This window comes from Poeciliopsis prolifica, unplaced genomic scaffold (genome assembly GCF_027474105.1).
Source record: "Poeciliopsis prolifica strain line A6 unplaced genomic scaffold, Auburn_PproV2 SCAFFOLD045, whole genome shotgun sequence".
NCBI classification, from domain to species: domain Eukaryota; kingdom Metazoa; phylum Chordata; class Actinopteri; order Cyprinodontiformes; family Poeciliidae; genus Poeciliopsis; species Poeciliopsis prolifica.
Genome location: NW_026562420.1, coordinates 1442472 through 1469302, shown reverse-complemented (window position 1 = coordinate 1469302; position 26831 = coordinate 1442472). Strand labels below are relative to the sequence as shown.

Sequence of the window (26831 nt, the reverse complement as noted above, 5' to 3'; positions counted from 1 at the left end):
CTCCAGCTCATTGTTGAATGAACTGTGCTGTTTTTGTACTTCTCACTGGTCATGGATTAAAATCTTTACGTGCTACTTACAGATACTGGAGTAAAACAACTTTCTAGAATAAGGACAATAAAAGTAGAAAAATAAAAGGTACACTTGTAAAAATATAAGCTTCTTACAAATAAAAGAAGTTAAAACAGCTGCTCGGCTTGTCAGGTTAAAACGGTTTACTGGACAATACATTATTTCTGAATTTATCGTGATAAACAATAATGTTCTATAAGGCCATTTTTAAATAATATAACCACATACTAATGCATTGTCAAACATAAATAAAGTTTAATTTCTAATGAACATTTAACACTAGACATTTTAAATATTCCAAATAAATAAGCAAAATATGAGAAAGTGATTGGTTGATTTTATTGCGATAGGCTGTCAGCTGCTGTACTTTCATGGTTGAACTCATCATACCTGCCGGTTGGAGCCAGCCTTTTTATCCAACATGATGCTCTCCATTATGTCCAAATGTCTGTTTTGATTTGATCAATTCAAAAGTCTTTGTCGTAAAATGATCGACCAAAGTTATTTCACTTTTTTCAATTTCTGGGGAAGAGAATAGAGCTAATAATTTCTCCTCTTGGTGACCTTCCAAATAAATAGTTTTTCTGTTTTTCTTGAAATGTTATAAACTTTGACCTTCACAACGGCGGTCTGTAGAGTCTAATATGTAGCTGACCTTATGCGTTAAGTGTTTTTCACTATTAACAGCAAATCCATCCAACCAGATGGGACAATGCACAATACTGTGTTGATGAGGACGAGATGGCCGTCCAGCAATATTGTCTGACGTTTTTTCTTCTCTGATATTGAGAAAAGGTTTTGCAAATCAAAGGCTGATGTGTAACTAATCAGTTTTCAGTTGAGCTCGTCTAACTTTGTGTTGTCTCCAGCAGCAAAATGCTCAGATTTTGTGATTTCTTTAATCTTAAGCTGGGTTTAAAGAACCAATCTAAATATTTTTATCGAAGTATGTTGTAGTTTTGGAACAAGAGAATACAGCAGTGCAGACTGACAGAACGTTAGCCAGTGTCTCAATAATCACGATTCTTTAGAATCATCTTTTCAATTGTGTCTGTTTTTTTCTTTAACAGCAAACTGACGTGTCCTCACAAGTCTGTCTACACTCACACAGCAGGTCTTGTTTTTTGTTGCAATATAGATTTTTGTCATCATTCATTCTACCAATTAAATGCAACCACGATCAGACTTCTTAGTGAACGGCTTACGACCTCAAAGCGAAGAAGAGCATTGATGTCGAGCCTCTGGAATGTAGCGTCGCAAATCGGCAGGCACTGCCCGTTAGCTAGCAACCGCAGCGGCGCTCCAACACGATCACTCAGCTGGTTTTGCCACTGTGCAATGTTTGCTGGAAAAGACGAGTGTTTGTTGTTGACTTACCATCCAGAAATTACTTGCTGTGTTCCAGTTGGTTGTACAGGAGGCTCCACTTCTGCTTGTCAAAGATGTACCATTTTATGTGCGAGTGTAAATGCTGAGTTGGGAGGGGGGGGGGGCTTGGCCAGCAACAACTTATTTGGATTTAAAGAGCAGAAAATGTGATGAGTATATTTTATAAGGACCTACATTAACCTGTTCAGGGACACATTGAAGGCCACCTTTAAAAGTAACTTCCCTATGATGATTTAATTCATTGAATAAACCTGCTTTCATCAACAGCCCCCCTCACGTCTCCGCTCTTTACCAGACACCATTTATGACCCAACTAATTACTAATTACACAAGTGGCTGGCGTAAGCTGGAACACAACTGCCGGCCCCTTTTGTTATTTTAATAGTTGTTATTTTGAAGAATAGTACGTCTATAAATCGTACTGAAGAAGCTCTGGGCTCTGAATAATTTATGATCTATGTGGAAACACACTGGGTGTGCAGGGCGGGGGGTTGTGGAGCGATGGCCGTTCTTTTTTTTTGTTTTTTTTTACAGCGGTCTCCTCGGATTGATGAGCGGATATCTCTCGCTGTCGTCCACCTCTGCTGGCACCTCATCATTAGGACTTCCTCTGTTGCCTGGTCTCAGCCAGCTGGATGAATAAAGCTGGCAGAGGTGTTATTCCCCCCACTCCCTCTCCCAACTCCCATCACCCCCTGCAACTAATTACTCCACCCTGATGGATTAATGTGCATTGTGCGAGTCGGACGTTTCCCCACCTTGTGCGAGGCGATGCGAGCGCCGCCTCAGTTCGGAGCCACTCTGTGCTCGGCCTCGATAATTATTTTCATAGATGAATACCGACGGTGGGCAGGATGATGAATTGGCTGTTTGCGTTCTGCGACTATCGCAGACGAACACAGAGCACGGCCTTTGTCACCGAGCAGAAATCTGGTCCTGCGCACACCTCTGCACTCCCTCAACCTCTGCGCCTCATTCCACTGAACCATCAAGCTTTTCTTTTCATTTTGGGTCCTCCATTTTATTTAGATTTTGATTAATCAGGCAGACAGAATATTTTTCATTTTCTTGCCCAAAGCTGCTCTCAGTTTGATGATATTGTAGTTTCATTTCCATTACAAATGTGCACACTTTTTTTTTCCAATTAATGTCTGAAAAAAAATTTCATGTTTTCATTGAATAAGAAATTGAATGAAATTAAAATCAAATGTGAATAAGCTTTTTCATGCGATATGTCGGAGTCAGATGTAAACAGTTATATGAAATAATGAATGACTCTCATCATCTGTCAGCCAATCAGAGGAGACGTTGGTGTTTCATTCAGGCGTTTGGAGCGACAAGCCCCGCCTACCTGGGGCTACGCTTGTGCCATTTTGGGGAAGTTGGTCGGCCATAACAGCCTTCACTCCAGCAATGTTATCATTTCTGCTTGACCTCTTAATTACATAGAATGATCTCAGGGATTAACAGGTGTTAGTGAAGTCACAAAGACCAATGAAAGCCTTGCCTGACTCCTCATGAAATTCAATACTTGAGGGAAAATCTTTTTTTATTTTTCTTGGAACACAAATATGTAATTTTATCTCTAATGTAGCAAGTATCAAAGTGCATCAGTTTGCATGTTTAATTCATATTAAGATGTACTTGGAACAGATATTTGGTACTTTAACACAATTTGGAGTGAGACTTTGAACATAATCAGTGTTTAGCAGAGGTCTGTCCCATTTCCTGCCCTGCTCAGCTCCTTCAGACTAGCCAGCAGCAATTAGCAAACACCTGGTGGAACTGAGCATCAGCTGAGCTCGTTATAGGAGCTGCTTCTCAGTGCAACGCTTGTAAAAACATTGTTAAAAGGTTAATAGAGGAGAGAGGAGTCATGCTGTGATGACTTCCTGAAGGTGGAGTTTCAGAAAAAGCAGGAATTTCTTAAAGAAACAGAAGTCCAATTTCAAGCCTTTAAGCTACAAAGTCAAACTTCTTCTAAGACATATTCGATATATGTAACATTTTATTAACGACTGAAGGCAACATAGTATCACTTTAAGGCATAATCAAGTAACTATGTGGCTACAAAACACATAATACTTCCCCTTTAACAGAGACACAACCGAACAGTCTAAGAAATTTGAATATTCTTCCTTCCTAACCTTGACTGTGTCATTTGGTTAAAGTTTGTGGGAACAAAATATGTTTAAGAAAATTCTACATCAAAGTTTAATAATATTTTGTCGGCTGTTGAAAGTATAATGAATATCACTTTCACCTTTCAAAACAGACAAGTGACAAGAATGCTTGTTTGAACCCAAACAACGAGTCAACGCTTTCCCCTTCCTGAGAGCCTTTTCCTGCTGACTAACTGGTTAAAAAGGGAGATCTAAGCTGCAAGTAAAAATTGTGGCCGCAGACATTGATTAATATTGGTAGTGCAAGCCCCCCCCCTCCTCCTCTCGCACCCAGCTTCCTCTCTTCCTCCATGTCAGTAATGGCCTTCTCCTTCTCCTGCTGGCCATGAATCCTGACAAGAGGTGTCCTGCTGGGCCCGAAATGAGCCCAGAATGGAAGCGCGTGCCACAAACGCGTGTGGGAAATGACCATGGTGTCGTGTGTTCACTCAACTGTGATGGTGCCCACTCACTCAGTCCGTCTCCTCGGAAGCAGCCGGAGGGTGGAAGATGAGGACGGGGAGGGGGGGCACCTTTACCTCAGAGATGGAGATGGAGTCATTGCGAAAAGCAAAGGGGAGCAATGACTCGCCATCCCAGCATGCACAGGGTGAATGTTTTTGAAGACAGGATCCTGAGGGTTGTGAGGAGAAAAAAAAGGGGAGGAAAAAAAAAAAAGTCCAAACACAATGCAGGCTTTATGCATGCCTGTTCCGACCAAGTGCTAATGCCGGGCCCGCTATACCATGCTGGCTGGTAATTGCTAACACATGTGCAACCTCTGTCTCGCTGCAGCCGGCCGAGGGAGTTCTGGCGCCTGGACTACTGGGAGGACGATTTAAGGAGACGACGGCGCTTCATCAGGAACCCGTTTGGATCCAGTCACTCGGAAGCGGCGCTCAAAGCGGCCGCCGAACACGGTCAGTCCAGCTTCCTCTACGTCTGAATTTAACCTCGCAGTCCTGCAACCGCCCCCGCCCTCCCCCCTTCCACCGCATCGCAATGAGGTACAAGCTAATAAAGATTAGTCCCTCTTGTTGCAATAAAAGATTTATTGTTCCACAACACACAGTAAAACACCCACATTTGAATTTCACATAAATTAAGCCTACTCTCGAGTTCACCTAATTCACTGGATTATGACTCATCGGGTGTTAGACTGGAAGAAGTTTGTTTATCCGCTTGCTGCGGCCACGTAGCGGCAGCTGATACCAGTGGTTAGTAGAAATCTCTCTCCCTGCTCTGTTTATTTCCCGTCTAAATAAAGGTCATATTGGGATTTTTTCCCCCCCGCCCCTTTCCGTCGACAGACTCAACGTTAGCCTGGAGCAAACCTCCGTGTTTAGTGGCAGCATTTGGAAGAGGTGTGAAAGCTCTTAAAACAACTTGATCTTTTATTTATTTATTTTTTTTCTGTTGCATTAACTCGCACAGAAAAGCTGCGAAGATCTCACCTTTGGTTTTGGCCGCATTTATTCAGGTGGAAAAACATCCACAATCAAGAAGCAATTCCATGATAATGTTGCCCCCGACAACCGAACACAGCGCTTAGCCTTGACTTTGTGGTTTGCTTTTCATTGTGGTGAAAATGCAACACGGAGGAATTTTTTTTTGAGCCACTGTTCAAGATGGAAAAAATTAGAGAAGATATAGTTTAGGTTTTTTGTAGGAGCAAATTTGTTACCTTAGTTTTGCTGGGTTAAGATCCACTACAAAAACTTAAAATCTTACCAAGTATTTTTGCTCTAGTTTCTAGTGTAAATATCTCAGGTTGGACAAAACTAACTTTTGTCTAACATTTCAGCAAGAGGTAGGAGCTTGTTTTCACTTGGTTATTCCTTATTATTGATTAAATTGGTCTAATTCCATTGGTAGAATATTTCACTTAAACCATGAAAAAATTAAACTTGTGTTTTTCATTAATACTAAGTAATTCCTGTCTTAAAACAAACTTCTATTTGTGGCTGAAAAGTAATTTGGAAGTTATTTGTGTCTTATTTCAAGATATCTGTACTTGAAACTAGACCTTCATTGTTTGATAAGATTTTCTTTTTGCAGTGTAAAAAAAGACGCATCACTAGAGCTGTGTTGAGAACAATTTGTTCTCGGTGGTTTTCTAGATAAATTGAGCCAGTATCATCAGCGTATGCCAAGGGAAAGAGAAGTTTCAGAAACTTTGAGTTTAGCTGGGTCAGTTTGGAAACGGTCCAAACTGAGAACTTCACATGAACGTTGTGGGAACTGATGTGGATTTTCTTGGGAATTAACTGGAAATTGAGGATCTTTAAAAAAACAAAAAGAAAAAAAAAGTGATGTCTATATATGAATAAAACATTCATTTCGTTACGAAATGAATGTGTGTGATCGTTAACAATACATTTTATGCATTTTCCTAATAATGTCATTAAATCTTACTTTACTGGATGTAATGTTTATGTTTAATGTTTAATTCATTAGGGACAGTGCACATTTACAGTCTGTACTTCTGTACAGACTGTAAATTAGCCAGACTATAGCATAATTGCTAATTTCCATCTGTAGTCCCAAGACAGGAAGACCCAAACAACAAAAAAACATTATAAACATACAATCAAGAAATCACATTAACAAACATTCACAAAAGATACATTAAAAAGTTAGTTATAATGAGAACATGTCTGGGAATCCACAGTGTGTGTGTGTGTGTGTGTGTGTGTGTGTGTGTGTGTGTGTGCGCGTGCGTGTGTGTGTGCGCGCGTGCGTGCGTGTGTGTGTGTGTGTGTGTGTTCATCACTGCTGTGTTCTGGGCTCGGAGATGTGGTGTCAGTAGTCCATGCTTGTAGAAATCATTTGTTTCTGCGATGGAGGAATGTCCAGCGCGTGTTGGGGGCGTGGCCTCAGTGCCCCGCAGGAAGCAGTTTGTTATGTTTGTGCGACTGAGGAGCAGCACAAACCAAACACTGGTCGTAGTAAAGAATAAACTTAAATGTTGTTGTTTTTTTTCTTCTCATCTTTATTCAACATTCATGTCCAACTTTTAAAAATTCTCAGAATGTTTTTTTTTTTTTTATGAATGTGTGTGGAGTTTTCAAGTCTTGTTTTGCCAAAACGTTCCAAACATGTCTCATATACACAAATTTTTGTTTTAATTTTCTCCTCCAAAACAAAAGCTAAATTTGACTTCCTGTTAAATGCACTTTGGCAGAACAGTATTGCAGCGTGTTTTGAATATTACTTGGAGTAAGAATTGTAATAAAACAAAGTTTGCTTTTGTTCACAATGAGATGAAAATAGAAATGTAAAGTGGGAAACTTTAGATGCAGCAGCACCAAAGTGGCAGGTAAACAAGGCAAAAAGACACAAGAGTATTAAAATATATCAAACAAAAGGACAAACTGACAACATAAAATACAGTTCAGTTACTAGAAATAGCGCACTACGATCCATTATGTACATAATGTGCATCAGAGGTGGGCGAATCGATCCGATATATCAACAATATTGATACCATATTGGTATCAGATCAATAGTAGTGTGGTAAGATTGATACTTCAGTTTGAGATTCCTCCCTAAAAATGTATATTTTTTGTCTGATAAATTTTTGACTGTACCTTGAAAAATTTTCTTTATGCTTGTTCTCAAATTATATGTTTGTATTTAGGACAAATGCACACATTTTATTTTTCTATTATGTTAATGTTATTGAAGTATTTTGTGGACAGAAATGCAACCCTATGATTTAACAAAATAATTCAAAAGACAAACCTATTAAAGTTTTACGTACTGAACCACAATAAAAAGTATTGGTATCAGCGATCTTAGCCAATATTTACTTATCGGATATATATCAAAATATAAGGACTGCACACCAATAATGAACATGCACAATTGTACTTGAAAAAATGACTTCTTAAAATATTTGAAAATAAAACCTGTGCAAACAGAGATATTCAAATATAACAGAAAAAAATGAATAAATACAATCTTTTTAAATGAGTGAAATTGTTCCAGTCCCAGTGGTGAACAAAGTACTCAACTCTAGAACTTAAGAAAAAGTATTGACACTATTGTCAAATCTTTCTTGACTACAAGTAAAGGTTGCTTGGTCAAAAGTTAAAGTACTGAGGTACTTTTGAAAATACATAAGTATTTTAAAAATACAATTGATATTTTTTTAAAATCGATACATTGCTGTATTGTTTTCGGAGGACTTTTACAGAGACTTGCTGAAACCACCTGATGATGTATTGACTTGTAGAACCACTATGTTACAAAAATTCAACACAGGATGATGTAAACCCAAGAGGCGACTGTGATTGGTTCCCCTTCTTGTGAGGAGCGTAGTTTGTGTCCAATCGCATTTCTGAAAACAGCAACAGCTACACTGAGCCAAAAGGAACGTGTAACGACAAACTTCCTAAAAAGGTCGTGGTCATCATATTAGAGGAAATGTCGGCGTCTTGATCAGGCGTTTGGAGTGACAAACCTCTGTGTATGGAGAAACTGTAGTCGGCCATTTTCCAGAAGAGTTCTGATTCAACACATTGGAATTAGAGAACTTTTTCTGAACTGTGTGATTCTGTGAGAGCTCTGGTGGAACCGGCTGCACGTTGTATGAGAAAAAAAAACAATCATCCTCCTACCACTTCCTGTCGTCTTCTCCATCGTTTCTGCCAGAAGTAACATTCGTGATCATGCAACTTGTGCAATGTGAAAAAAAATATTTCCATTGCAGTTTTGCTAAATATTTCCATCCAGTTGAAAAGCCACCGCATCCTACAACAAAACCATATTAAAAATGTGATTTTCTTTATTTTTCTTTGAATGTTTCCATGAAACAAGCTTATTTTTGTAGTTTCAGTTTGCTCAATTTGATGGTTAATGGAAACCCCGCTACAGTCACAGTGGGACTATCCTACCCTGAATTGTCCTGCACTGAACATGACTTTTTCTTCTCCCCTGCGCGTCCCTCCATACGCGTCGTCTTCTCCAGAGATGAACGGCAGGTGTGACAGCAGCCAGTAAGAAAATGATTTGGTGGCAATAAATTTTGGGGACCCTCAGAGTCCTGGAGGCTCCTGGTCCTGTAGTAACGGCTCCAGTGCAGCTGCAGGTCGCTCTTCCCCTGCTGCTGAATTCAACTTCCCACACAGTTTCTTCACGTTTCCCTCCAGCCAAGCCGTAACCGAGCTCAGACATCCCACTTATTCTCCCATTAGTGCTTTTTTTTTTAATACAGAGGAAAATGAGTTGAGGATCCCCTCTATGCTCATATCCACTCCGCTGATTTGATTCTATTCCGAATAACTTAAGCCGATGTCGTGAATTCATCTATCTGTGGCACAAGACAAATTAATGCAAGAAAAATCTCCTACCCCTGACTCAGATATTGTGTAAAAATAGCCATCAGCCAGTTGCTGAATAGCCAAACCTTGTAAGGGAATACTGTGTGACTAAACTGTGGGAATATATCATTAGAATAACTCGGTGACATCGAAGCTCTGACGGCATCCATTTTCTGATGTAACCTCTCGTCTTGTTTTTAGCCGACCCGACATTTGTTACGGAAGTTCTGCTCCAGAGGAGAACGAGGGACTGAGCTTTCACACGGAGCACAGAGGTCGTATCTGGCTGTAATTATATTCATCAGCTGCAGAGGGGTGTGTGTGGGGGAAACGGGCTCAATCTCTGAGAAAATATCCAAGAGATGCTGGAGCCCCCCATCGCTAGCTGGCTACTCGTCAAAATTTTGTGCTAAAATTAGAAGGCTGTTCGCGTTTTTATTGTAAACACAATCTGAACTCTGTGTAAAAAAACAAAAAGAAAACAAATACTACAAACGTTCTGCTGCCTGTGTTAAAGAGGGAAGAAACTGTTGTCATTCATTTTGAGCCAAGTCGACTTCCAGAGGGAAGCGTGTGGCTGCCAGTGGACTAGAGAAGACTGCTCTGTATTTATGGCTGGAGAGAAGCATTTTATTTTTTTTCCGGGGATTGATTCGGTCTGGTACGGGGCCCGTGCAGCAGAGGTGGCAGAGTAAATACCTGAAGACTAATGTCTCTGTTCTGCTAATCAATACTCGCCTCATGACCACACTGCTGGCCGTGCTCCCGTTAAAAACAAATTTGTTAATTCTGACAATTTAATTGCCGCGACCATGCATGCTTGAGTGGACCGAGCAGGTAGTTCTGGGCAGAAAAGCTGGGTTCTGCTGAAGTTACTTGATTACATTTGTTTTTCTTTTAAAGTAGAAATATTTGTAATCTGCCAGTCAGGATCTTAATTTTTCATCATTTTTTGTTTTACTTCCTGAATTTAATGCTGTATGTCAGGCTGAGTGTTTGATAGACGCCAGAAAGTTTAAGATACACAAACTATATGTATAACTACACTTATTTCTCTCTCTCTGTATGTGTGTGTGTATGTTTAAATTAAAAAAAATATATATATATATATTCCTTTTAACTTGGGTTAAAAGGAACAACTTATTTCTTTGTTTTGTGACATGCTGTTTAATATTCCATAAAATTCCCTCCTAACATTTCTAAGGAACGCTATATTAATATTAAACTGAGAGTTAATGAACGGTGCATTAAAGTTCCATCCCGCTGCCTGTTTTTTTTTTTTTTTTTTCCAGCTCTTCTAACAACTCTTCTGTCCACTTGGCGTGGCGCAAACACAAAAGGCATGTGGTACATGTTAGGAGAGCTGGTAGTAATTTCACTGCTGCTAACTAAAGAATCCTCCAGGGAGGCTTAATTACAGGAAGGCCATTCTAAATATCAGTGAGCTGCATATTTTCCATGACAGGGCCCCGCTTCCTGCGGCGGCTCCTAGAGTCTGGCTGCTCCTCTCCGTCTCAGGTGATGACGCGAAATCCCCGGGATTTTCTGACGACTGACTGCGGCGAGGCGATTCCTCGACCAGAACGCGGGGATTAGCAGCTGTGTTACGGGCTGCGTGTTTACAAACAGTGCAGGCTCTCCAGCCAATCGCCTTGCCCCGTCCCGGCCTGTCCGCCATGCGACTCTTGTTCACTGTTTGCAGATTGTTGATCAGCAGCTCAAGTCCTAATGTGTTCCTCTTGTTTAAATGGGGTTTAGATAATAAACTGGTGAGAGAGAGTGTGTGTGTGTGTGTGGTGGGTGTGTGTGTGTGTTTGGATGTTGCATTCACATGTCAGCTTGACGTTGGTCTGAACCAGCAGCAGGCACCTCTGTCGTCATGACGCCAGGTGTTAAAACTGATCTGCTGATGTAGAAAAACTGTTGGTTATAAAATGAAATGAATGCATTTCCCTGTATTTTTTTTTTTTTTTTTTGTGGTCTAAAAAGTTGCAAACACTCGAGATTCAACAATTCAACGTCCATTTTTTTATTTCTGCTGAGACACATGAAGCTCTCCATGAAAAATGTTAGACAAGAAAACAAAACATTACGTTCAGTTTTACAAGACTCGAGCCTCAGATGAATGTCTGCATTCCGTCAAGCTGCGTTGCGCAACAGCGCGTTTGTCCCTCTGATTAATAACAATAAGCTTACAGCCCTCCGTGGGTGACTGTGAGCAATGCGTCCGAGCAGAGCTGCAGTGTTCGCCACGAAAACGCCAAAGCATGAGCTGAATAAGAAGAGAAACCCTTTGTCCTCCCCATTCAGCGTCCGAGGACGACATCCTGAAGCAGTCCATCAGGAGCCAGGCTCTGGCCAATCAGAACACGGAGAGCGAGACGTCCCTGGACGGGGACGACGACACCCTGTCCTCCCTGGAGGACAAAGACCTGGAGAACCAAACAGGTATGGAAGGAGATCATCTTCTTCTCCTGCCTTACAGTCAGTAACTTCACACACACACACACACACACACACACACACACACACACACACACACACACACACACACACACACACACACACACACACACACACACACACACACTGTACTTTGTGTTGCTGTTTTCTTGTTGCTTCATTTGAATAAACTGCAAAAACATAAAATCATCAAATCTTGCCAAGTATTGTTGCTCTAGTTTCTACTTCAAATATCTTGGTACACTTGAAATGAGACAAAATCAACTTCTAAGTAACTTTTCAGCAAAATGTAGCAACTTGTATTAAGTCAATAATTCCTTAATATAGATGAAAAAGTGCTAGTTTCACTTTTAACAAGACATTTTTCCCATAAGTGAAATAATCTACCTGTAGAAAAATACTTTATCAATATTAAGGAATTATTTACTAAAAACAAGCTTCTATTTCCTTGCATTTTTCAAGAGTATAAAGATATTTGGAGCAGAAAATAGACCCAAAAAAAAAAACCTGGTAATATTTTGTGTTTTTGCAGACTTGCTTTGTTATTTCATATAAAGGATGTTTTGTCATTATACTTTTAATCATAACTTTAAGTTTCCATCGTGTTGTGACATGAAGGTGCAATTCATTTTCGGAGCAATACAGGTTTTTTTTTATTACTATTGTACATCTTATTAAACATATTACAACTCCTTTATGATCTCCAGTGAACTTCATCTGTGGAGCATTAAAGACACACATGCTATCTTTTTACCCTCTCAACTCCAAAGATTTTATTTTTATCAAATACATTTTAGCAATGTCCTTTATGCTGAAACAATCTTCATTATTTTTTTATCATTATTATTATTACTTTTTTTTTACTTTTACAAGAACATGGGATTTTTTTCAAGATTATTAAGATAATAAACCTCCATACAGCTCGAGCGGGATTTTATTCATTCTCCTTTTGGACTAAATATGGTCCTAATATTTCAATAACTTTGGTTTGATTAAATATTACTCCGTTCCTCTAACCGGATTAGATTTATAATCTGGGGAAACTGGCAGCAGAATAAAGGCAGAGTGGCTTGAAATGAAGCAACAACGGGATTAAACGTTGATCCCTAACTAATGACGTGATCTGCGGAAGTGGGGAGCCGCAGCGGCTGATCCCGTCACCTGCAGCAGCAGCAACAGCAGCAGCTGCAGCAACTGCAGCAACTGTCTCTGCCCCAGGTGAAATTGTCTTTTTTTTTTTTTTTTAGTGAACGGGCTAAAAAAAAACAAGAAAGAAAAAAACAAACTGTTATTCCAACCCACGGATAACGTGTCAGCGCTCCCCGGGGTTCAGAGGGAGTTGAGCGTGGATCCATTTGTGTGTCAGCCCGCCGCTCCGCTCTGTCTGCTGGGAAATCAGGCTCCGCGGCTCCGCGGCGCACATCTGCAACACAATGCCCGCACATGTGCAGCGCCGGGCCGGCAAGAAGAGCCTCCGCTCGCTGCTCCCCTGAGTCCGCGGATCTTTGTGTCATACTGGCATAAATGAAGACGGATGAGAGATGAAGCGGCTTCTCCCGGAAGCCCGCAGTCGATGCTTCACTGACGGGGAGTCGATACTGGAAATGTCTTCAGTTTTAACGAAGTTTATTTTTGCTTTGATTTGTGATTTATTTTCATATTTACATCTCCATTGGGCCTTTAACGGCGTATTGTTGTTGAAAGACAGTTCGCAGAAGCACGTATTAATTTCAGTTGAACACAGAAGTGTGTGTGAAGTTCTGAGCGGTGTGTGTGTGTGTGTGTGTGTGTGTCCGGCAGGCCCGGTGAACCTGAGCACCAGCGCGCAGCTCGTGGCTCCGGCTGCGGTGGTGAAAGGCACCCTGTCGGTCACCGCCTCCGAGCTCTTCTTCGAGGTGGACGAGGACGATCCGAGCTTCAAGAACCTCGATCCGAAGGTAAGGAGGGCCGGGCTCTCTGTGTGTGTGCAGCGGGCTCTCTGTCTGTGTGCACCGGGCTCTCTGTCTGTGTGCACCGGGCTCTCTGTCTGTGTGCACCGGGCTCTCTGTGTGTGTGCAGCGGGCTCTCTGTGTGTGTGCACCGGGCTCTCTGTGTGTGTGCACCGGGCTCTCTGTCCCTTTCAAATCCGTTTGGAAATTAAAATCTGTTACGCATTTAATGCATGTAAATAAATAAATTAATTAAGAAATACGAAAGTACGTAGAGGGACATTTCTGCAAAAAAATACAAAATATTAAAAATGTTGTAAAACTGTTATGCTTTCTCAATAATTTTGTCTAATTTTTTTAATAAAGTGAGAAATATTGGAGAGTTCCTAGATGAGTAGAAAATCTGTTTTCATTGTTTCATATATAAATACACATATTTACATATTGATTTCTCCGTATAGAGAGACAAATGAAAATGCTGGGACCTACAGGTGGTTCTGAAACCGCAGAACTGCGTGAAATCGTTTCAATTGAACGGAGTGTGTTTATTGGACAGGGACCAGCTCTTGGTTAAATCCCCTGAACAGCACAGAAATAAATATGGCGACGGCAGTGATCAAAAGTGTGTGATTAATAATTCACTCAATAATCAGATGTAAATATTTTTTGGTGTTTTGGTCTGTTTTAGCTGAGATAAACCCCGTCAAGCATAAATGATCATGTTGCTTCATTTTGATACTTTTTCAATTTTTCTCTGATGTTCTCCTAGTTTATTTTTTATTTATTTTATTATTATTTTGAAAGCTATTGTGGACGTCGAGCCAGATCTACTCGTCAAAGCATGAGGCCAAGTTTTATTTTAATTTGCAACATTTTATTAACATTTCTTCTGAAGTCACATGATGGAAAAAAAATTATAACTTGGCACACTACAATCTTTCACTTAGCGATTTTGTGCATATATTTAAATAAAAAGGTTCTTCACTTTGTGAAAACGTTTCAAGAAGGAAATGTAGGAACATTTATCAGAAATGTGTACCTTCACTTGTTTCTGCGCCAGCGGCCCGATTTGCTCCGATTTGTTCCGATTTGCTGCGGCTGTTTTTGTTTTTCACATTTCTTGGAGACTCGGTTGCAGAAGTCTTAAAGATTTGATCCAAAAAAAAAAAAAAAAAACTAAATCAAACAAACAAAAAAAAAGTTCTATAATTTGTCCAAACTTTTGGCGTTGGTGAGGATTTCCCTCGCTAGTCTCCATGTCTGCTTGGCCGCAGCCTCCAGGGCCGAGTGAGGCTTTCCCTGAAACAAGTCCAAGTTTGGCAAGAAGTAGTGGGGGCATCTGCGGCACTGCAGGCAGGAGATGAGCTGCAGCAGGATGCCGTTCAGCCGGTCCCCCAGGCACGACTCGTCCCAGTCCGTCTCCCTCGGGTGTTTCTCGCACTCGTACAGCAGCAGGGTCTTCATGTGGTAGTTGTTGAGCGGCTGGCCCGGCAGCTCCAGGTGCCGGTCCCTCAGAGTCTTCAGGACCGACAGACACTTCTTCCTGCAGCCGCCCATCAGCAGCCTGTTCTCGGCCTCGCTGAACTGCAGCACCCAGGCGTCGCTCTCCGCCGAGCTCTGCTTCCCCGTCAGCGAGTAGCACTCTTTGGACAGGAGGTTGAAGCCCTCCGCCTTGACCTCGGCCACCCGGTTCGGTCCGGGCCAGGGGATGTGCGGCATGGGCCACTGCGCCGCGCTTCTGGGCCAGATGCCCGTGCACTTGAAGGCGGGGGTGATCTGCACCACATACCGCTCCCTGATCCGCAGCTTGACCTCGCTGGTGTCGGCCACCATCTTCACCACGTCGCGGTAGCTGCACTTGTCCACGGCCTGCGCCACCAGCGTCTGGAACCGGGAGCGGATCTTCCGGGCCGAGAGGTAGCCCGAGGCGGTGATGAACTCGACCCACAGCGACATGCTCCTCTTGCGGCCGTCGCTCAGCTTCAGCACCGCGCAGCCGGGCAGCGAGCCGTCGTCCACGAAGTTGAAGACCCCCATCTGGTTGAGGTAGAGCACCACCTCGAACTCGTTCGGGGAGATGACCTCCATCCCCTCGTAGCGCGCGTCGATCTCGCTGAGGGAGCTGATGAAGCGGGGCTCCTGCACCTCCACCTCCTTCAGGACATCCGACACCACTTTGCAAACCTCCCTGATGGTCTTCGCAATGGCCGCCTTGCGCGCTTGGCATCTCTCGTTGTAGTATTTGTTGAGCTGGTACACCAGCTTCGCCTGCGTCGCGATCATGTTGGGGCAGAGGTCCGGGCTATACACCGGAGAGTCGCAGTAAGTTGACGGATCCAACGCTTACCGGTAAAGCCAGAGGCAAGAGCTTCCAGAGCAGCGGGGAAAAAAAAAGAAAAAAAATGTTGGATCAAAGTTTTTTTTTTTCTTCTTTTTTTTTCTTCCTTTTTTCTCTTTTTTTCTTGCTTTTAGCAGCGGATGGACGTCAGTGTGAGAAGGAGGAAGCGGATAGAGATGGATCTGAGCAGATTATCAGTCCCGGTCAGGAGCTCATCCAGGGACTCATATTCAGGTTCTGGGTCGGAACCAGGTGGCTGCACAGGCGTAAAGACACCGCGCCGCTGGAGCTTTCATCTCTTCTTCGTGCCTTTCTCTGCCCTCGCTCACTTTTCGTCCACTCTCCACTCGGCGCTGGGTTTGAGTAGTTTATGAATGGCTCCTTAAGGAGAGTGAAAGGGGGCCGGGCTTCTCCTCCCGCAATCATGTGCGGAGCTGTCACTGGAGGCAGCCAATCAGCGCCAGCCTAGAGGATGACGGCGCTGCCGGAGCAGCAGCGGCGGCGGCGGCGGCGCGGCTCACCGGGCTGCCCGCCGCTCGCAGCTCCACGCCGGGATGCAGAACCGTCCGACTTTGAGCCCAGCTCTCCTCTTCCTTCCAGTTGATCTTTGTCTGATGCGGTCGGTCCGTTTAAACAGCAGACATTTTACAACCTGCTCTGCGCCTCTTTGCTTCTTTTTATGTTTTTATATAGCATATATGTATATATTTAAATAGACATTTTTATTTGATTCTTTTTTGCTTTCTTTCTTTCCTTTCATCACCGCCATCATTCATTTCTGCCGTCAGTTCAGCTTAAAACCTCATTTAACCGCCTTACTTGAAAATATATAGGCTATATATATATATATATATATATATATATATATATATATATATATATATATATTTTACCCGTTTTTAAATTATTTCCTAAATTAATGTAAATTAAAATGCCAAAGGCTTCCATGTTTTTCCTCGTTTGAGTATTTGTTTGTGTGAATTAAACTCGTATTCAGTATGAATTGTAAATATTTAACGGCTCAGTTCTTGTTCTACTGAACGCGGTTCTGAACCACCTGCAGCTCGGCCTCCGAACACCAGCGGCTCGGTTCGCTTCACTGTTCTCCTCCGGAACCGATCGAACGAACGTGTTCAAGCCTGTTTAACTGACCGGACTCGGTCCAAGCATTTCAGTTAACATTTAGTCAGAAACCTGATGCATATTCAGACCGCAGATCCTCCTCTGCGTCTTCCTGCCTCACGGTGGGTTCATCTCCATTAACCTTGTCCATGCTGAATAATTTAAGCATGAGGTTCTGATTGAAGTCCCTCATGTCAGCTGTTGGACTTCTTGTTGCTGAAGGGAAAAAAAAAAAAAAACTCCAGAAAAAACAAAAACAAAACACCCACACAGCAGAGGTGTGAGCCCTATTTACAGTCTGAATGGAGATAAATATTCTCCTGTAGGGACAGAAACTTTTAGTGTTTTTTGTTTGTTTCTGTTTTTTTGCATTTTTAAGCTTTTTTTTTTTTTTTTTTTTTTTTTTTTAATGCTCAGTCCAGAAATTTTGAAAAAAAAAAAAGAACAAAAAAGTGTTTTGGTTAAAAGTTATTTTGTTTTCAAGTTGAATTTTTGCGTACCTTTGCGATTAGAATGTAAATGACTTTTCAAACGTGTGAAAAGGATTGGGAACGCCGCCGCAAAAACACAATCCTAACAGAGGACCTTTGGTCTACTTTCTAATGCAAACACATTAGTGCACTTGAAATGAAACAGAACTAACTTGCAAGTAAGTTTTTAGAAACACAGGAGCCTGTTTTAAGTTTATACTTTCTTAATATTGATGGGAAAATGCCACTTCCACTGGAGGCTTTTCCTTTATATTATAAGTGAAATAATCTGCCAGTGGAACAAATGCTTTTCCATTAATATTAATGAATTATTGAGTTAAAACGAGCTCCTGTTTCTTGCTGAAAAGTTACTTATGAGTTTATTTTTGCCTGATTTCAAGATATTTGTTCTATAGAAATGAGAGTAAAATCCTCTGTAAGTTTGAATGTTTTTGCAGTGTGAAGTTCTGTTTCCTGTTCCTGATCAGACCTGCTGCTGGACTTTTCTGCTGCTCATGTTGGACAGCAGAAAATGTCCTGCATGCTAATGTCAAACTAAAGAATTCAGACTTTTCTGAATTCTTTAGAACAAATGGAAATTCATAATTTTATTTACTGCTGAATTTTTTTTCAGATGAGGCCAAACATGTACTTGCACATTACTCTAAAAACTCGCATTTTTGTGTACATATTTTAGACCCGGACATCAAACTAATCCAAACTGAGCAACATATTTAATAAATAATAGAGATGATTGATCTTTGCCTTCATGGCTACCGCAGAGTTAAGACTTTCTACGGTTCAAAAACTGGTAAATAAATTGCTAACATACAGTTATCTGAGTTTGATTTTTCATGCCCAGATGAGTGAAACATTCTGGTGTTTTTTCTCCAGTAATGACATCAGGTTTCATTTATGAGCTCATTATTCTTTAATGTAAATAAGGCTTGTTAAACCTTTAGAAAATGTTCTTCTCCTCTGGTTTTGCTTGAGATGACAGACTGTGTTTCATGAAGGAGGAAATCAGACAACGATGAAGCAAACTGCTTGCACATTTCTGAGCTTTTTGTTTACGTCCCATACAGGAAGTTAAATGACATTTTAGCCCCATTAAACCGGTTTAGTGTGTTAATAACCGATCCCTAACAGGAAAAAGAGAATTATTAATGTGTGAGCTGGACATTTGGTTTCTCTATGTTGCCCAGCTGAAACACTACCAACTTAACCAGAGTTATTTAGAAAATAGCATTTGACTCTACTGCTCTGTACTTACGAGGGCAGACAGTTGTTGTTATCTCGGCGCGGTTATAGAAGATGAAATAAGTCGGAAAAAATGCTGGGCTGTTGGATTTCAGGGTGAATGTTTCTTTCCTGCCCTGCTGCCCCTCAGAGGTAAATCGACACCGCTTGGATCCAAATGTTCAGAAGGATATATTCACTGGAGCTTGGTGAAATGTTTGACTTTCAGAAGATAAGTGCATTCTGAACAGCATCCTTAGGATCTGCTTTGCATTTAATTAGAGTGCTAAATGCTACATGTGTTGGATTCTATGGAATGAAACTTTAGGCAAAAAGATGGAGAACTTTTATTAAATTCCCTTTGTAAAGGTAATAGTGAGGAGCAGTTTAAAATATTAGCAGATTAGTGTCAAAATGCAGTGATTACAAGGATAAAAATACAAATCTATAACACTGCCGTCAGCTTTTACATTTATTTTCTATCATTTTGTGTGGAGCTTCCCGTAGATGAGAAAGTAACACTGGGACTTTGCATAAGAGTTATAATAATCAGACTGCATATTCCTTCATTTCCTCCTTTTTTTTCAGTTTTGAGTCATCCACCTTAACTTCTCCTGTTAGTTCAAAGGAATAATAACAGATATAATAAAATTTTCTTTTTCAAAGTATAAAGCTTAATTACATATAAGTTATTTGGCTGCAGGGTCTTAAAACCAGCTAAGGCCGGCGGTGGTGACACCAGGACAGTCATCGATTACCCGACTGTGTTTTTGATTAATAAATGTTTCAAGTTGACAGGAAATATGAAAATATGACCAGGTAATTCAGAGTTATTGGAAAACCTCATTAACACCAATTATAAAGTTTCAGAAAAGATATAGATAAAAAAATAAATAAAAGACTTAAAATAAGTGACTTTTTTGTTTTTTTGCACTTTAGTTGTTTCATCCTAATTAAAGGGTTTTGATTCTTTATTCGGATAACAAATGTTTCGCCTGGTGGGGGAGCAAGTGAAGCCTGGTGGCCCGCCAGGCTTATAACACACTGGAGAAAACCTTGAACTGAGAACAAATGCACTGTTATGTTAAAAAAAAAAAAAACAGATTTTTATTTTTTTTTATTGTTGTGGCTGTGCTTAATGTTGCATTCACAAAGAGAGAGACAGAAAGAGAGAGTTGACATGTTTTTGTTTCAATTCATCTTCTGTCTTGAGCTGGCCCTCATCAGCCACCGTCTCAGCTCCCCTTCTCTGCAGGGCCCTGCGTAAGAATAAATGAAGTCAACGTAGTTTTGTCTCACGGTGAAAGTTTTAGCCATTTCCCTCCCCATTCCTTTCACTTATTATCTGCTACCTGTGTGTACGACTAACCTGACTGGCCTTCACGCACTCATATCTCTTGAAAACATTAGGACTTATCTGCGCTTGCGGAAAAGTCTCTCCTTGATTTATAAGGACTGGATAAAAGATCAAGAGGCTGTCGAGGAGCCCTTTGATCTCAGCCTGTGTGACTCCGCTAAGAAGAGCACAAAAGTGTCCGTGGCTCTGCAAATCTGTGCCAGCTCATGAGCAACCCCACCGCTTCACTTTTTCCTCCCCTTTCCTTTTAGTCCTTTTCTTTTTAGTTTTTAAAACATTTTTTTTTCAATGGTTTTAGCGGTTTTCATACACGGTGCCAATTAAAGTTGAGCTGAAGTGAAAGAGAAAAGATGATCTTGTCCTCCCAGACCAGGAGTACACTGCCTTCAACGTTTGAAGAGACGTTTTAGCTCTAGTTCTTGCTGAGTACATTTTGTCTAAGTTCATTTATTTGGTTTTGAAGATATTTGGAAATTGCAGATTTTTTGACAAATTAACTTCCATGAGTGGAACAAAGCTAGTAGAGGGAAAGTAAGAAGAAATAGTTATTTTTGCAAGCTGTAAATATTCTGTTCCTTTTGTTATTTTAGATATATAGCTTCAAAACATGGAGGAACTTCTAAACTATTCATTTTCACTCCCACTTTCTCTCTGCTTCTTCCTTGTAGCACAGCCTGTCCTGAATACTAAAGCTCGTTAGCATGGCCACCAATGACGGCAAATGAACGCTGTTTTTTTTCTGTAATGACGCGTTTCTCTGATTAGGACATTTAGCAGTGAGTACACAGAGTTGATTGATAGCGCTAGGACCCTCCTCCCAGGTCTGATTGGTTGTTTTTGGTAACGAGTGGTGGATTTCTTCCAATGGAGATAGAAGCACAACCAGATCAATTTTTTTCTCAGATTATCATTCTCACATTGTCGGAACACAAGAACAGTTTTAACAAATATGTAAAAAAAAACAAAAAACAAAACATGCTTTTTATAAAATTTACATACTGCAGCTTTAAAAGACGACATGTTTCTCTGGAGAAACAAGTTGCAGATTCCCGTCTTTCATTCTGCTGCCAGTACGTTGGGTGTAAACACAGGGCGCATGTGTGCGCACGCTAACATCCCACAGACATGGGAACTACCAGAGCGCATTTCTGATGTCCTTGTTCACACGTTTTGTTGATGTGCCACGAACCCGGAGAGAGCCAGCTGCCGGCTCCACGTTGGGCCTCAAAGAAAATCAGTACAGGCTGCTAATTGCCAGGCAGGCCGTTGCATCTGCTCTGCAGATAGCAGAACGGATGAAGTCACAGAGCAGATGTGCTCCTGGTTTTGTGTGTGTGTGTGTGTGTGTGTGTCTGCGTTAAGCAGCACACACTCCATGTTAGACAGCAGCCATTAATACTGGATGTGGGGTTACTGTAGCTAAGGCGGTCCTGGAGCCCAGACTTGTTGGACCAAAGAAGTACATGCAGGATGTTGAAAACACTCCCTTAGCGTTAGTCACTTTTAACCATATTACACAATCGCAGAGTTAAGAATGAATTCTTTGCTTGCTTGTGTTTCAGTTTAACTCTCTGATCAGCAGATATCTAAATTCTGAAAAAAAGCACAAAAGTTATTGAACAGTTTTTCTGAAGGCTGCAGCTCTAAAGAAAAGCTGTGAATGATGCATTTAAAGCGTAATTTATCGAACGCTTTCATCATCGTTCTATATTTATAAAACCTTTACTTTTTAGGAACTTTCATAACATTTTTTAAAAATAAAGAAAAGTTAATATTGATAATGTGTTGATATTTCAAACGTCTTCAGTGCGAGTTAACAGAGCAGCAGTAAAATGTCTCGTTTGCGTCGACAGTTTTGGCAAATCAAACTCATTCTGTTTGTGAAATCTAATTACCTGAATAATAACAGGATGAACGTCTTTATATTAGCAAATATAAAGATATATATATATATATATATATATATATATATATATATATATATATATATATATATATATATATATATATATATATATATATATATATAATTATATATATATTATATATTTTTATATATATATCATATATATATTATATATATATAATTCATTTACACTTTAAAATGAACGCGTCATATTTTGACAAACAAAAGTTTTGATTGAAAACGACTATTTAGAAGAAAAGAAAATCTGCCCTTTTTGTATGAGTTTAAAAAGTTGTGCTAAAGAACAAGATGAAATAACTTGAATAACTTGCAGCCGTTGCTGTCAATGCATGAAGTCATGGTTTGCAGCGCTTCGGTGGAGAAACGTTCAGAATTCTGTACAAACAGAAATAGACAAGAAAATACTTGTGCACTTTAAGAGAAGCAGTTGACCGTTTTATCCTCTCCCATTATGCAGAGAATAATGGAAGAATGTAGATGAATTATTAAATATAAATCATGGATGCATCATGCAAGCCAGAAACAAAAACCATTCAGGAAACTCAAAAACATGAAAAATATGACTTTGGAAGACCACCTCTTCTTTTTCATGTAGTTTGTATTTAACTTACACTTTTAAAAGATATATTAATGTTTTTAAATTATATTTGCTTCTTACCTGATCAGTTTCTGTTTTTAGTTTTAAAAAAAAGTCATTCTACAAATTTCGCATAAAAATTTTGCATCTATTTATATCAGAATTATTTTCTGTTAATTTAAATAATAATAACTATAAATATTCATGTTAAACTTGGCCATCATTGCTTGGATCCATGACAGAAGAGGCATCATTTGAACTCATTTCATTTGAAACGTCAGACTGGACCGTTTACAACTTCCTCAGGTTCCAGGGATTTTCTGAATGAATTTGATCTCCGTTCCTTAAAGTTTTCCAGCCGCTCCGCCCATGTGGTTCATTTTGGGACACAAGTGTCAGTCTGCTGGGGGATTCCCTTTCCCAACCCCTCCGCTGGCTTCACCAAGCCATCCTGGTCACCAGGGACAACCTTCGGCTGGACCTGCCAATCACAAAGAGCCATGGCAGCCAGAGGTCTCAGAGAAGAGGGAGCCTATTGATTTTCCAGTTAGAGCATAAGTAGTGTGTGCTGTAGGACTAACGGACGGCCTGAGCAGGTATGTCATTATCAATGAGCCCAGGGAAACGGATTCCCTGACTCTCACTCATCCATATCGGTCTCGTTACGTTCCCCGGCAGCCCCCGTCCGACTCTCCTCCATCCCATTCTTAGACTATTGGTCAACGCTGATGGAGCTCTTCCCAAGATGGTCAATAAATCGCTCAGCCAGAGTACAGCTCCAACTAGTTGAGTGATGGTTTGGGATGACCTTCCTTTCTGTTTCCGCTGCCCTCGTTTTCCTCCCTCTGATATCCAGTTGCAGTAATTACAGCACCTGGTCGACATGAAATGTTTCCTTCTATGGCGAATGTCTTGGATTTTCTTCTCATCCTGTTATGTTGCAAAATGAGAACATAGTCAGCTTTGAAGATTCTCAATGTAGTTTTTTTTCTCCCGAAGTAAAGCATTTATGCTTTATGCACTCTCTAAAGTCCATCATCATCTGATTTAGGTTACTTGTTCAAAATGGAGGCACTTCACTTTCACTGACGATTAAAGTGAGCTAATGTTACATCAATCAGTCAAGTTTAGTTGATTGATTTCAGCAACATGGCAAAGTTCTTTACATCAGGAAAGCAGAATAACCACACATCATACAGTCAATAACCACACATCATACATCATACAGTCAACAGTTGTGAAAACCAATAACAGATATGACATTTTGTCAAGAGCCATTATTAGAATCATCAATACGCATCAAATATGTTGGTCAGTGTTCCTTTTATTATAAAACAGTTGCCTCCTTTGGTTCGAAACAGAGATTCAGCAGATTTATGTCCAGAGCAAAGGAAAGGAAAAGTTGGACCTCATACTTACTAAGAGTCATCTGTACGTGTGTGTGTGTGTGTGTGTGTGTATATCCCCTTGAGGATGTAGACTCATCTTACATCTGAGATTTCCTAAAGACCATCACCATTTCCAGGTCCAGATTGTTCCATTACAGCCAGTTAAAGAATGGAGAGGATGAAACTGTGTGACTTTACAGCGTCACGTCAAACCTTCCTGTTCTCTACTGAAGAACATTCTGTGTTAAAGTAGCAGTCTTGGGCCTGGTCCACACATAGCCGGATATCTGGGAAACCAAATGGATAATGTGATTTGGCATTTCGTCCATATGTAAACTCTGTTTAATATCAACTCGAAATGATTGATGGAGAACTCCAGCCAAAATGAAGATTTGCACATTCTCCTTTTTTTGCGTTCACCATGAGGACGGACTGACGTAATTTGCCGACAGCTGACATAAACTGCTTGTGCGTGGGGAAACGTATAAATTTCACATTAGTTTGAAACGCTACTAAATAGATTTCAGTATGTCTTAGTTAGTTTTAGAAAAGCACAACATAGTTCCAGTACCGTTTTCATTTTTGTTTCGGTTAGCAGAAATGTTTTCTCAGTTTCACTTTCTGTTCGTTTAAGCTAACTACAATAAACTTGGTGGTAAGCAGTGTGAGGTCAGAGGTCACAGAGAGAGGACCTATCCTGCTGGTAATCACAGCAAACCACTGGACCCACTCGTCTCACCGTCTAATGATGACTAATGTCTCTCTTCTGGACTTTTCTACAACACATTCCAGCCTCTCCCTTGCTGACTGTTTTTGACCCGACTTTGGACCCCCAAAGCCACCACCAGTACCTGCCTCTCACTTAACCAAGCATATCAGGACAAAGAGCCCCCCCCTCACCTCCTCAGCTCCTACCACCTTGCACCTGAGCCTTACCCCTCCATCATGTTCTGTCTGTGGGGTTGACTGGACCAGCCTCCCCTCCCCTTTCCTTTGATTGATCCCTCCCCTCTCCATCATTTATCCCCTTCGTCTCCCCCCGACACGCGTGTCAAAGGCAACACACCAGCCTGATGGATAAGCCTGTTTATAGATGCCAGTCTGGCCTGGTAGGCCACTGATATTACAATCAGCACCTGTGTACCTGCTGTTCTGGCAGCCTTCGTTATTCAGCCGAGGTCAGCAGACGATTGAAAGATCGATGTCCGGGCGCCGCTCGTCCAACATTGGAATTGTAAATGGGCCGTTGTTTGTGCCGGCGAGTTCTCTGCTGGATTTCAGATGAGGCGGCGTGTATCCGTGGTGCTGAACGTCATCTCGTGAACACGAGAACGACGACGATACTCTGGTTAATTATGAGTCTGAGAGGGATTTTAACAAACCGCCGGTTTTCTTTGAGTAAAGATGTGCAGCGGCTCCATGTATTGTCTGTGCTAGAAAACAGAACAGATACTGCGGCGAATTCTTGTGCCTGCACTGCCATTGAGGTTAATGGCCCGTTCAGTCTGGTTTAAGCGACGCAGCCATAAGGAAACACCGCAGATTCCTCATCCACGACTTATTTCTCCAACCGCATAACACAGATTTTTTTTCTCCACTTCCGAAATCCATGTCAACGTTCTGCAATTCTCATGCAAACGCATTCTTTCTATGATAAATTAATCTTTCAAGTGGCCATCTAGGCTGCTAACCTAACAGCTCCACAAATAAAACATAGAGGATTACTTTCATTCGCTCTGCGGATTTTATCTCTTCAATTTGTTTAATGGCTCGTTTGAAATTTGTTCCACAAGCACGGTAATAAGTTTGTTCCCTCTGCCTACTAGAGCAAATGTAAGGATGTCAGACTGGATGGGTACACAAGTTTTGGTTAGCTTGACCTTTTTTGACTTTTCACTTTCTTACTACTCTAAAATGGCCAACCTACAGCTATAGATATGCCACTGGTTGCAGTTTTTAAATATCAATTATTTTCCATATAATTGATATTTAATTTAAAGCTGAAGGAACCAATCTGTGTGGATTTTGGAACAATGTCAGATAACTCTGATAATCCAACATTCTGCATGAAATTGATCAGTTATATTACAGAAGTGTCATCAGGAGTGAAAATTTCAACTGCATCTTTGATCACTTCATTAAATAAATCCTCCATCTTCCACAATAATCCAGTCATCCATTTCATTTTTTAATTCTCATACTGACTTTATTCTCGTGACATTATGACTTTATTCTTTATTTTCTTATTTATTATTCTGACCTTCTCAGTGTTTCCCGAATACTTAGTCTTATCTTTCTCAGTATTGCTGCTTTTGGCAAATATGAATATTTTTTTTCTGATTTTAAGTGATCTTACCAAGAGGAATTTGGTCTGATTCAACTTCAGACAGTGAGAAAAACAGTCGATGTCTCCTTTGATGTTCGTAAACTTCCGGATTCAACCAGATCAACTTCAACTAAAATATATTGCGTTCTTTTCCATTTCTGAGGTTTCTCTATCATCTCTGTCACCCAATCCTATATTCTTTTTCTTCTTCTTGCTCTGTTGCTTTGGACACCCGGCCCGGAGTTCCTCAAGAAGGCTGTGCTCTTCACCCCACACCCACTTAAGCTGGTGACAATAGGGGGATTAAAGAAGAATTTACTTCACCAAAGCCCCACACCAACCCTAAAAAGCCTATCCATCACTAAATGGCGAAATGTAAGAGTGAGGGAAAGCGGGGAGAATGTGATAGGAACCGGCCAGCAATCTTAACCTGTTGGGTGTTTTGTTATGGTAGCTTATAAGACTGAAGAGGACCAATGGCGGCGAGTCTTTGACTGCGTCAATGCCACAGTGGAAACTCTTGGATGTCTCTTTGATTGTCTGAATACGAGTGAAAAGCACGTACACGACTTTTCCCTTTCTGTTGTGCTGATTTATTAATTTTATTTTATTTTTGCGTTCCAGATTATCAACTATGCCCAAGATTATATGCCCAATCATGTCATAAAAACCGTAGAGATAAGTGGTGTAGATGTTTTTCTTGTTTTGTAAACACAAAACCCTTCTAACAGTTGCTTTTCTACCAAAAT

General features: G+C 40.8%; 2 protein-coding genes across 9 annotated transcripts in view; one reads left to right on the top strand and one right to left on the bottom strand.

Annotated features, from left to right (window-relative positions):
* Positions 1-26831, top strand: part of lrba (LPS responsive beige-like anchor protein) — a 213614-nt gene that overhangs the window by 115099 nt on the left and 71684 nt on the right. For all 7 annotated transcript variants that reach the window (XM_055056440.1, XM_055056443.1, XM_055056442.1 and 4 more), the window contains exons 37-39: positions 4419-4543; positions 11258-11395; positions 13211-13347. In XM_055056440.1, coding sequence (XP_054912415.1) covers positions 4419-4543; positions 11258-11395; positions 13211-13347 — 400 coding nt within the window. The remainder of the gene's footprint in view (positions 1-4418; positions 4544-11257; positions 11396-13210; positions 13348-26831) is intronic.
* Positions 10953-16125, bottom strand: mab21l2 (mab-21-like 2). Of its 2 annotated transcripts, none has more exons than XM_055056445.1 (2): positions 14378-16125; positions 10953-11439 (listed from the first exon to the last, which is right to left on the bottom strand). In XM_055056445.1, exon 1 carries the CDS (start codon positions 15619-15621, stop codon positions 14542-14544), a length of 1080 nt encoding a protein of 359 aa, XP_054912420.1. In that variant the 5' UTR covers positions 15622-16125; the 3' UTR covers positions 10953-11439; positions 14378-14541. The 2 variants fall into 2 exon arrangements, with proteins under 2 accessions (XP_054912420.1, XP_054912421.1); XM_055056446.1 differs by having other exon boundaries at positions 10953-11379.

Coding starts and splice junctions, on each gene's coding strand:
- mab21l2 (XM_055056445.1), bottom strand. CDS start 15,621: ATGATCGCGACGCAGGCGAAGCTGGTGTACCAGCTCAACAAATACTAC.